At 39.2% G+C, this 12,588-nt stretch overlaps 1 protein-coding gene across 2 annotated transcripts in view; it reads left to right on the top strand.

Moving 5' to 3' along the window:
- LOC144063902 (5-hydroxytryptamine receptor 4) overlaps window positions 1-7,730 on the top strand; it is a 41,142-nt gene extending 33,412 nt beyond the window's left edge. For both annotated transcript variants that reach the window (XM_077585871.1, XM_077585872.1), the window contains one exon: window positions 7,100-7,730. In XM_077585871.1, the coding sequence (XP_077441997.1) occupies window positions 7,100-7,193 (94 nt within the window). In that variant the 3' untranslated portion in view covers window positions 7,194-7,730. The remainder of the gene's footprint in view (window positions 1-7,099) is intronic.
- Window positions 7,731-12,588: the final 4,858 nt, after the last annotated feature.

Below are 12,588 nucleotides of genomic sequence, written 5' to 3'. Positions count from 1 at the left end.
TAGGGGACTTTGTGTCCCAGAAACCCAGAAAAGCCTTCTGAAGGGGCTACAGGACACTAATGTAAGTATGCACTTTGTAGTTTGCACATACACACACACACACATGCATGAACAAACACACACAATCAAGTTTTTTTTTTTTTCTTCTTCCGTGTTTGCTTTATAGTTTGGTGTTTGAGCGCACTTGGCCTGTGGTTATTTTACCATATGATTTGGATAAGGTGGATTACCTGAATATCATGGTGACACTTGTCTGTAAATGTTGATTTTACGCTCCCTGACTATTTTTTTTGTCATGCTCGTTGGCTAATGTTGTCACTTTTGGCACCCTGGTAGGTGATGAGATGAAATGATGGCAGCTGACGACCTGCATATACATAAGTCGTTTGTGTACTGAAATTGTTTATTCTAAATTTGTGATGACAAGGTCGTTCCTTAAATATTTTTTCCTCAAACTGGAAACCACAATAAACCATTCTTAATTTCCTAGAGAAAAACAACATTCTGAAAAGTTTGTTAGGTTGAAAGGGGAAAAGAGAGAAAATGACATTTTTATTCAATCATTTTCCATACTAATTTCTTAGCCTCCAACTATATTGACTTACAGTATTACACTTTTGGCTCTATTTTAATGACCATCGAGGTGTGCTGTAAATCAGCGCGGAGGCAGGTTAGACTGAGTGTTGGTATTTTTGCAGACTTTAAAAATGTGGTTTACACTACTGTTGGCATGAACACGATGTAGCGATTATTTGGGTTGCCGTACCGGCAAACGAGAAATTTAGACGGTACTGAGGGGGAGTTGGGATTTCCTCAGCAACCTCTGGGGGCAAAATAAACGATGAAAATGATCTACACCTATTATCAAGTGTACATAATCTGAAGTTGCTACTGTAGTTAATTATGGAGTTCTTAGAGACTTATTAATCTACTCAGAAGACACAAATGATTCGACGGAAATTGAATTTCTAGACAACAGATTCATTTAGTAAACACACACATATCAGTCACAGTCTAACCTAGTCATGAAACGGAATTAAAATGCGGATAAAAGATAAAAAGCAAACATGCAACCTAACGAACTAAGATAAAAAGGTAATGAAAAAAAGTTAGATGGGGAAAAGAAATGGAAGCGTTTAGACCTGTCAATCCTTTTTATATTTGGATCAAAGCGTTGCGCCTGGTATGGTCAGATTGCAATGAAGGCGCACTTATGGACTGGTTCAGGTGCACGGGAGAGAAAGGGACTCGGGGAGCGTCCTGAGTTGAAGAAACCTCCAAGTTGGAGCGAGGGCGGTCGGCGCGTCCGCTGAGATGCTGCGGCAGGACTCCGGCTGGTGGTGATGTGCGCGCGACGTGGTAGCCGCGGCAGGTCTTCGGATGTCGAAGTCCCCAGTTGCTGGTCGGGGTGCGCCCGGCGGCAATACCGCACCGAAGGCACTGTTGTACCGTAAAACTTCGAGGGGCGTTTCCAAAAAAACACATAGCTGATTCCTGTAGATCAGCGGTAGGGACCCCTGGTCCTCAAGAGCCGCTGTCCTGCCTGTTTTCCATGTCTCCCTCCATCAACACACCTGATTGATGAACAAGATCGTTATCAGGCTTCTACAGAGCTTGATCATTAGCTCATCAGTTGAGTCAGTTGAGGAGAGAGACATGGAAAACAGGCAGGACAGTGGCTGTCGAGGACCAGGGTTCCCTATCCCTGCTGTAGATAGGCCAGACCATAAAAGTGGTCTGGGGACTGATAAGCAGTTCTTTTGCTGGTCTGCTTGCTAAACAAGCTTTTAGATCCCCACATGTATTCAGGAATGTATTTCCTGGGGGGTTGTAAAACCGAAATTCAGTCCCTTGCTGAAGGGAAGTTAAAGAGTTTTCCTTTCCTGAACTGTCTCTGGTTGTTTGAGAAAACACAGGGTTAATCCATCAAGGCACGCACACACATTTCCCAGGGGGAAATGTTTAAAGAGGCAAAAAAAAAAAAATGAGGGTGATGGGCAATACTCGTTACAACAGCTAACTTAATTTGCCCCCAGGAATTTGAAGTTTCTCACCCTCTCCACCACCTCGTTGCCTATAGAGAGAGGTTGATTTGTTTTTTTCCTACGGAAATCTACCACAATCTCCTTGGTCTTTTTGGTGTTTAGAACCAAGTTGTTGTTGTGGCACCATGACTCCAGATGTTGCACCTCTCTCCTATAGTTTGTCTCATTGTCGTTGTCCGATCACGGTGGTGTCATCGGCAAACTTGACGATGAGGTTGGACGGAGAGGAGGCAGAGAGCAGTCATGAGTGTACAGGGTGTCGAGCAGAGGGCTCAGAACACACCCTTGAGGGACCCCGGTGTTGATGACAAGGGTGGAGGAGGTGTTTTTGCCCGCTCGGACACTCTGCGTGCGGTTGGTTAAAAAGTCCACAGTCCAGTTGCACAGGGTGGTGTTGAATCCCATTTGGTGGAGCTCGGACCGGAGTTTGAACGGCCGGATGATGTTGAAGGCCGAGCTATAGTCCCTAAAGAGGAGCCGTGCGTAGTTGTTTTTATGCTCCGGGTGCTCTAAAAGTACATGCAGCACCGTGGCAATGGCGTCCTCAGTTGACCGGTTCGTTCTGTGGACAAATTGGTGCGGGTCCAGTGGTGGCGGTAGGGCAGCTTTAATGTGTTTGATGAACAGTCTCTCCAGGCATTTGGCAGGGATGGAGGTGAGAGCCACAGGTTTGTCGTCATTCAGACATGTGATATTGGACTGTTTTGGAAGAGGAACAATTGTAGCTGCTTTAAAGCAGGCAGGGACTAGCGAGCGGGACAGCGAGGTCTTGTAGATAAAGGTGAAGACGTCCGCCGGCTCCGCAGCACAGTCTTTCAGCACCCGGGTCCAGAACTCCCATCCGGACCAGTCGCCTTTCTGGTGTTAATGCTGCGGAAGGCACATCTCACCTCACGCATGCTCAGGTCTGGAGCGGGGTCAGTCGATGGGGGGGGTGGGGGGGGGATTCAGGACAGTGTCGGTGTTGTCCATAGAAGGGGTTTAGGTCCTCAGCCAGAGTGGGACTGTAAGCTGAGGGGTGATGGTGGTTTCCTCTTGTAGTCCGTGATGGCCCTGATGCCCTCCCAGACTTGTCTCGGGTTTTATGAATGAAAAATGTTGATATCCACCACACATAATAAAATCGCACTTGACTACCTGCGGCAAAACCTACCAAGGATAGTATAGAAAATGGATGCATGGACGTACATCTGAAGTTGAATGCATGTTTCAGCATTCACACACAGATGAATTACAGTGAATGCCTTCGCTTTCCCACTGGGATTATTAGATATTTCTGTTTTCTTTATGTTGTTGAGGCTTTTTGTGACTTGTTTTAAAATCGTCATCTCATGGTAGTCAATCAACTACTACCGGCATCCAAGCAAAACCCGTCTTAGATAGAGTGATTTAAGTTGCAGCCAGTGAGTGTGTAACGTTTAGTTGGAATCAACATTTTGAGCTGCTTTGGGTCAAAAGTTTTAACATGTTTTGGTGCCAATCATACATCCACTGCCTGTAGAATGTTTCTGCACATGTTTATCATCTGAGGCAGCCGGGACGAAGGCTTAACTCCCTGTTGGTCTGTCCAACATATTTTTGCATTGAGAGATGTCCAAGTAATTCTTCTGTTCTATTTTTGGTGTGTGAGTGTACTGTTACTTCTGAAAAAGATAAAATCTACTACCAACGTTTATTATATTTATATTTACTTGGCTCAAAACTTAACAATGCACTGATGCTAGCTGTTTTGGAGGAAATCCTATTATACACATTATCCCATAGCGTGGTAATGGAATGTTTAACTGTCTCACATTAGCAATAGCCTACAGTATATTCTAATTTCCTATCAATAATACAAAACCGCGACAACAGTGCAACAGTTTGTAATTAACCGTCAACCTCATTCATTCAACTCGGTTAATGAAGGGATTTGAACCCCCAAAAAACATTCCAGTGGGAAAAATTGCCTTATCATCCATCCTGATCAGCGCTGCAACTTTCTCACTTCTGCATCTCCAAAAAGTCAAGGAGATAAGAGTGAAATTTGATTATTTAATGTCCTTGAAGGATATTAGAAGCAAATGAAAGGAACACACACACGTCTCATATATCCTGTGTTTATCTCTCTTGGGCCACATGCTTTCAGTCAAATGCCTTGCAGCAGTTGAGATGTATCAAAACAATCCACACGAACTTCCACTGGGGAGACAAATTTGTGTTCCCCTCCGTGTTGATGCAAGGACAAAAAAGCTGCAAGTATCAAGTCTCTGGACTCAAGCTAGTTAAAGTTCAAACAAAAAAATAGAAAATTCAAAACTTGCTTGTTGAAAAAAAGTCTTGTTGATTTTGAATTGTATCTTCATAACATACCATAAATAGCTTAGCCACAGCCTCTCAAATTACCTACTACTACACGGAAAATAGCCTCAAGTAAGAGTTGTTTAGGTAACACAGCTTGCAAGAAGCAAAAGCAACCAAGAAAAGAAGAAAAATCTTCATACTGACCAGCTAGCTAACTCTAGCTAGCTATTGCTAGCATTAAAGCTAGCTAACATACTAGCATTGTCAGAATGAATATATTTAACTTTGTTTTCAACAATTCAACGGTTCCTGGTGTTCTTAACTTTTTCTTTCTATTAAACCTGCCAGCAAGTGGATCTTTTTCATGACCAAAACCCCCAAATGACAGCCTTTAAATGCTCTCCTAGAGTGCGCTCGTATAGCTCTCAAGCAAAACAGCGAAGGAGCAGATTAGTGGAAAAAAAGATCCTGAGGAGCATAACGGACCAAAATGGCATTAGGCGGTCAAACTAAGTGGTCTTGTGTTAATGTTTTTTTACTTTGAGGATGTAATCTATGATGTCTTCACTTTTACAACATGTCAGTATGAAGATTCTTGTGGAAAAAAACATCTTCACTTAAACCAGCAAAGATATACAGTATGCAATGTATTACGCTCATATATTCAATGTGTAAAGTAGGCCTTTCCATTTGATATGTCTGATACTCAAAACATCTGCCTAGGCCTTAAAGGCACAAGATGTTAGCTAAGTCTAGCCAAGAATCATCATACCATATATGTATGTTCACTGCACTGACCTGGATCTCAACTCAGCCTGAATGAATTTAAACTGATAACGGTTGAGCCCCCCCCCCCCCCCCCCCTACCCCCTTTCAAAAGCAACAATAGTGTACAGGTGAACTTAAGTGTGAATCACTCTTGAAGCTAATGCACATACAGAATTTAAACAGAGCACTTCTAATGCTCATTTGCAGGCAGATGGATGGATGGATGGAAGTGAAATAACTGGAAGTGTTAGTGGAACACAAACATTTTACTTACATGAAGTAAATCCAGCGTAATATTGCTTACAAAAGTTGAGACAGCACACCAGAAAAATTGCTCTGGAAAAGGCCAGCACTAATTGTCAAAGTGCGCTGATATAACCCAGACGCAAATAAATGCAGAGTTGGAAGGAGTTTTGCCATAGGCAACATCGCATGACTCCTTCTTGTGATTGGCTCCAAGTCAGCCCTTAGATAATGCAGAAGCCCCCAAATTGCATTGCTGAGTAAATGATATGTTATATATATATATATATATTTTTTTTTTAAATTGGGACATTTAAGAAAAATTAGGAAAAGTTAACAAAAGCAAATCTTTCATAAATTAGGCACTGGGATAGTCTCCGGCTCCCTACAAACCCAAAATGGGATGGCTAGTTAGTGGAATGGATGGATGACAGATGGATATTATTCTTAAGTTTTCATTAGAGTCCATGTTTGGTTATATCTTTAAAAGAAGAAAGTTTTTTTTTATTTGAATTGAGTATGTCAGCTTGGTTCAACTTTGGACTGTTGAGCAGGAACCCCTTAACAAAATAACCAAAATATACTCATATCTTTCATATTTCTATTTAAAAAAAATCCAAAATGTGATGTCTGTCCAGTATTTTGGCACCACCAGGGTACAGTCATTGCAATGTTTTATTTATGAGCGCTGTTCTTGTCAAATGAGCTCATAAATGAATATTTAATAGACCTAAATTCTGCAACCGACATGTGCTAAATTGTCTTTGACTCATCTCCATGACGACCGATGCTTTTTTCATACATGTTGAAAACGTCCTTTAGAAATATTCCACAAGACACTTATTGAGATTTATGTTGAGGAGACACTCATCCCTTGTTTATGTGTAATCATGCTTCACGTTTGCTGGCAAAACTAGCAGGGCGTCCTACTGTCGGACACTAAATCCTCCAAAGCTTGGACTGCTGGAGGTCTCCACTTTTTGAGAGGAGGACAGAGACCGGGCTTTGTTTGGACAGCAAACACGCTCCTTGTACAGAAAACACTCGGGTATAAAAGAAGAGCCCAAGCTGAAGAACATTTTTGTTTTTCTTTTCCCGCCAGGCTTGGCCACGCCCCTTTTTTTGTGGGAGTGTGCTTTCTGTCAAACCAATGAATTATCTCTTAACTCATTCACTCACAGCCATTGTCACTGAAGCAACCCCCTTCGCTCCCGACTGTTTTACTGGATTTTGACAGATTTTGCAAGGCCCACAGAATATTGTGTTCTATTGCTATAAAACATGAAACCAACCAAAAGAAAGATTAGATTCTCTTCTTTCATCAGGAAAAAAAAAGTATATTTGTATCTGTTTGTGTTTAACAGCAATTAGCATTAGAATATAGCTAAGTTCATCATTATTCACATTCCTGTTGAAAACTGGCAAAAAGAGCTTATTGCAACATGGCCCTGGTTGATGTCTTATACTCTGCTGCCACCTGCTGGCTGTTTTTTTAAATAATTACCATTGCTTTTAGCGACCCTCTTCAGGTCAGAAGCTGCATCATAGCCTTTTGTATGTTCGAGCATTGAAGAAAAAAACATATAAATACGTTTTTGGGAGTGAAGGACAAAGTATTAAAAAACATAACTGAAACAAGCAGACTAATGACTTGAATGACTGTGGTCTGACGAGACCAAAATTAACATAATTTGTTCCGATTGTTGTCGAGGTCCAGCTCTTTGAGTGACCCATGAATGTTGTTTGTTTGTCTTTTTCAGATTGTCCTTCTTGCCAAATCGAAGCTACTGTGACAACAAAAGAACTATACTGGCCAATGAGCAGGAGTCCCAGGACTCCCTCGGACCTCTTTGAGGAAGACTTCTCCCGCCACGACGCCAAGTGTCCTCTGTGATGTCAACTGCTGTCAACTGATGTAACTTTGCACCCAGCGATGTCGTCTTTTCTTGGATGTACGCTTGTGGACGTTGTCACATCTGGACGATGGGATGTAAAGACTGTAAGGTGCTTCGTTGTTTTTTATATCGTTTTCAGAGTAGCCTAAGAGTCAATTGTGGGTCCAATTAAATTGAAAAGCTCTTCGATGAAAGAAAGGAAGCGTTTCCTCTTTTTTTGACAACAAAGCATCAAATCAAACAACAATAATTGACTTGGGTTCGTTCCTGCATAAATACAGTAATGTTGCACTTTAACTTAATGCATTAAGGCAATTCGATCCTTTTTCAACGGTTGTATTAGTATATTGTAAAGATATTTAATATTTGTGTTTTTTGAAAGCAGAAAGAAATGCATCTTAATCTGCATAGTCAAATTATTTCATATACCAAACAGACATTTTCACGCACACAAGCAAACAAAATACTTTGGATAAATAAATATCAATTATTATAATTTTTTGACTGCATGACAATTTAGTCAACATTACAATTCATTCTTCTATCAGTTCATAAATGCCACTTTTATTTATTAATTTTTTGTTTTGGCAATTAAGCTGACAATTTTATTTTAAATGAGTGAATGAGTCTGAATTGTATTTTATTTCTGCCATCATATGAGTGTTATAGGCCAGAATTGTATTTGATATACAGTCATTTGTAGTGCATTAACACACAATCCATGGATGCATGGATGAAATATCTTGCAACCAACCTGTGAGATTTGCCTTCATGGTAAGATGCAAGAAGTTAACCAAACGTGATAAAGTGAAGCATTCAATTTTAACACAATTTAGGGTATTGTTATTTTCCTCAGCACTTGACGCAACTTGTTTAACTCCATTGTAGACGTGCAATGTCTTATTTTGACCACTAGAGGGCAGATAGATTATTTAAGGGTACAATTGCACGATCTAAAGAGATCATTGCAACTAAAACATTGTGCAAAGAAAAAAAAATGCCGTTGAGGAATTGATGTACAATAAGTTTATTATTGTGGTTGTAGTTTATGGTCAAAGTGAAAGCTGTTTCTAATAATATGGCCGTCCCACTTTCTTGTGTAGCTAAATGATACAAATGTTGTTGTTTTTTTGTACATGTTTACTTGTTTATTTGTTTGTTTGCAGGATCCATAAAACAGATTTTAGCCAGCTTTCAGGTCAATTGAAGAAATAAATTAATTGTTGACGTCCATCCTGATAGTTGCACAGCCATTTAACTTTTGTTTACATTTGATTTATTCATGGAAAATACACAAATTTCGTTATAATTCAGGCATAATATACAAAAAAAAAGGCTACAGCAATTTTTGTTACCTAATTTTTATGTGGGCCTCATTCTGTTTTGACTTTGTACATTTGGTTTTATATTGTGTTATATACGGAAATGAAAACGGAAAAGTGGCTACAAATTGCAGACAAATGTCTTTCCGCATTGTGTATTTTTGGGTGGAGGTTATAAATAAACTGACAGTTTCTAGAATATTGTTTTAAAAAATTCCATCTTCTTCCCCCTTACAAATACAGTCAGACATCAAGTTCTGTCCAGGTTGGTGGCGTTCCTACCCTGTGTTTTCACTCCTCTTTGAATCAACATGAACACAAATTAAAATGTGTTTTCAGAGGAGGAATATGTTATTACGTGTGGGCCTGAGACACATTTTTCACAAGGTTTAACAGCGCTCCCACACAAAGGCGTCGTCAGGACGCCTATTCAATCGCAGCAATCAACAATCAGCGATTGGCACCGAGCCTACCATTAACCAATCAGTTGTTATTTTTGGGAAGCCTCTCAGAAATGCTATCGCTGCTTCCAGTCAAAAGAAATGATTTCAACGTTTGACTCCTGTGCCAACGTCACTTACGTTGCTTAAAGTGCACCTTCTCCCTCGACCCTGTGCGTGCTTGCGTGCGTGCGCGTGGGTAAGAAATGACTCATTGCCTGTTGCGATGCATATTTCTCCTAATCAGTTTTCCCCGAAAAGAGGTGTCTGCATGTGGAAAGCAATTTGCTGTGGGATTTACAATGTTTAGTGAATAAAGTCCAAGGGATTTCCTGATTTATCTACTTTCATGTCGAGCTCACAGGGGTCCCACTCACAATCGAAGCAGTAACACGGAGGGAAAAGCACCCCGGAAGAGGTCAATTATACACTTAGATGCCTCGTAAAAATGTATTTCTGCAGAAAAATTATATATATAACGTATATATAATATAACAGCGCTAGATATTTAAACTGATTGTGCTTGCTTATTTTTGTAAAGGAAATTAATGCAAAAAAAATAAATTAAAAAACGGTTGCTATATACGATTTGACCACTAGATGTCAGTGTAAAACAATCACCAACGTTCCAATAGTAATCAGTAGGTCAGAACATGTTGAATAAATTTACTCGTCCTCCGGAAGTTTTTAAGAAAAGAAAAAATTAAGATTTTGTATTTCTGGAATATTATCAGATATACACATTACGTTGGAATTAAGTGGTAATTCTGGGTTAATTTAGACAAGACAAATGAAGGAAAACAAATGAACATGGCTGTGATTTATTTTTAATTATTTAAATAAAATGCAGTATACAGTATCCTCGTGACTACTTCGTATGCCTCACAGTTCTGAGGTTGGGCATTCAAATCCAGGCCTTCTTGAAGATGGCAGGTTTTTCCAGTGCTTGTCCTGGCATTCAGACCTCCTCAATCATTCCAAAATTGTTAAAACCTTGGAATTTTATTTAATGGAAGCAAATATTGGATGGCTCCAATTCAGTTGTTTTACATACAGTGAGGGATTGTGTGAAAAAGGTTTATAATTGCCTGCACAGAAAAATAGGACTGAAGCTGACTGAATTTCAGAGTTGATTTTAACTCCTGAAGTGTAATTCTAACATTTCCAGAGGTAACTGGTGTTATTTTACAGAGTTCATCACCTAGTATTAGATTAACTCTGCAGAGATGTAACTAATCTCCGCCTTCACACCTGTCAACGAATAATAATTGCTACACACTAGTATAAAATCAACACTGACCAGTGTTGACTAAAGTATTACATTTTAACTACCATTAGAGTTGTTTTAACTCCATTTCAGTGTAAAAAAAAACCACTTTCAAAAATGTTGTTTTAACTATATTTAGTGTGGCCCAATATAGATACTTTTGAAGTATTAAATTTAACTCTGTAGGTGTTGAATTAAAACAAAATAGTATTATTTATTCTTCTGGAGTCAACATGTCATCATCATCGCTCTCCTTTTTTTGTGTGTGAGAAAACTCAGTTCACCATAAAGCCTCTTAAGTTTTGCTGGGGAGTTTTCCTTTTCTTTCCGATCTGAACAAAATGGCTCAGATGTATTTGGAGAAAAGGTTGCTCAAATTCTTAAAACACTGCCTGGGGGGAAAAATGGATGTTAGTCATAATTATTTATGTAAAAAATATTTAAAGCAACCTGAAGTTCATTGACACCAAGATTCCATAAGATGGCAGCAAAGCAACTTATTTATTTTTCCTTTTATTGCTTTGGCCTGAGCACAAAATCGGCAAATATGTAAATTTTTCAGTGACCAACAGAGAAAAAGTTGACCCAAATAAAAATAAAGCAGCAAATAGCCTATGTGTTTTCCCCATATGCATTGTGGATTCTTTCTGCTAACTCAGAAGAATGCCTTTTTGACCTTCTGCTTCAAGATGATGAAAGGGAGCCCAACACACACATCAGATGACAGCCATTTTCTTCGTGAGTATGACTTTACCTTTGTCACACTTAATGCTGAATCACGAATGTGCTTCTCTCCACCGAGGCTGTTAATAAGTAGAAGATAGTGTTTGGGTGTTGTAAGAGTTGAGGAGGTTAACTGATGGAAATTTTAGGGTCATTGTGGCAAAACTGTGGGATTGCAGAGTGATCCTTAAAAAAATGGCGAACATAGTTGGAATAAGCTCGTCTCATACCTGAATCCCGTTAAACCTAGTTTCAAGATGATTTTTTTTCCATTACAGTATGTATAATTCTGTTTATGACGTACTGTATGACAGTAAAGGCGTAAGTGCAAAACTGAATTTTTATGCAAGCAAATTTAAAGTATTTTTTTTATCATAGTATTGCCCAAATTTCAAGTATATAATTTTTTGGTACAACCTGTCAAAAAATGTATCCATTCTAAAAACATTTGAGTCAAAAATAACCCAAACTGGGTCAAAAAGGAGTTCAATGAATAAAAACACAAATCAATGCCCAAAATTGTTATGTTTTGTATAGCACAACCCACAAAATTGGGTTGTTTTGTCGCTGACTCTTTTAACCCAACTTTTTGGGTTAAAAGAATGATCCAAAAAGTTGGGTCAGTCCTTTTTGACCCAATGTTGAGTGTGAGATTATCAAGGTTCAGTGACGATTCAAAATTGTCATTCGATATGAATGGTTCACTCTAATAACAGTTGGGTCCAAAAAGAACCCAATTTTGGGTCAAGGGGGGACATAGCCACTGCTGGGGTCAATTTTATCCAACTTTCTGGGTTCTGTTGTACAAAATGACCCTTTTTTTGTGTGTGAAAAGCAAGCCAGAAAGTTGGGTTAAATTAGCCCAAGTAGTGGATTTTTTTGGGCCCAAATTGGGTAATTTCTGACCCAACTGGAGAGTGTGGTTTTCGTCCAGGATGTACCTCGTTGCTCATTCAAAGTCTGATCCAGCTCACCTCTAACCCTGATGACGATAAGTGGTATAGAACTTTTTGCGTTTTACATTTAACCCCCATATTTAGCTGAAATTAATAACGCAAAACAACCCAATAGTTACCTAACCTAATAATTGTTTTTTACAAAAAATAACAGACAAAAAAAATTGCTTGAGTTATATATATGTTGTGTCGACATTTTGTGAGTCCAAATTAGATAAAAAAAACTTTTTGGGTTATTCATTTTAAACGATTTAAAAGGTTGTTTTACCCAAAAATGGGTTGTTTTGTACAACAGCCCAAGAAATTGATTTGTTTTGTACATTTTCAGTTGACCCAACTTTTTGGGTTAAATACATAACCCAAAAATCCAGGTCGGTTCCTTTTGGACCAAATTTGGGTTATTTTTGACCCAACTGTTTAAACTAAGCCTTTAAATATGATTAATTATCAAAATTTATATTATTTTATTATTATTATGTTTAAACAATGTATTCAAAGACATCAACAAATGTAGCAATGGAGTGTCCTGAGCAGGCGTCACCATGGCAACCATCATCCGCCACATTCCCTCCTCCTTTCTCTCCCCTCCCCCTCTCGCTCTGCTCCAGACGGCATATGGGAACGAGGCAGGGGGGGTGGGTTTTTA

This window comes from Vanacampus margaritifer, chromosome 14 (assembly GCF_051991255.1).
Source record: "Vanacampus margaritifer isolate UIUO_Vmar chromosome 14, RoL_Vmar_1.0, whole genome shotgun sequence".
Classification (NCBI taxonomy): domain Eukaryota; kingdom Metazoa; phylum Chordata; class Actinopteri; order Syngnathiformes; family Syngnathidae; genus Vanacampus; species Vanacampus margaritifer.
This window is presented reverse-complemented; position numbering and strand designations above follow the sequence as displayed.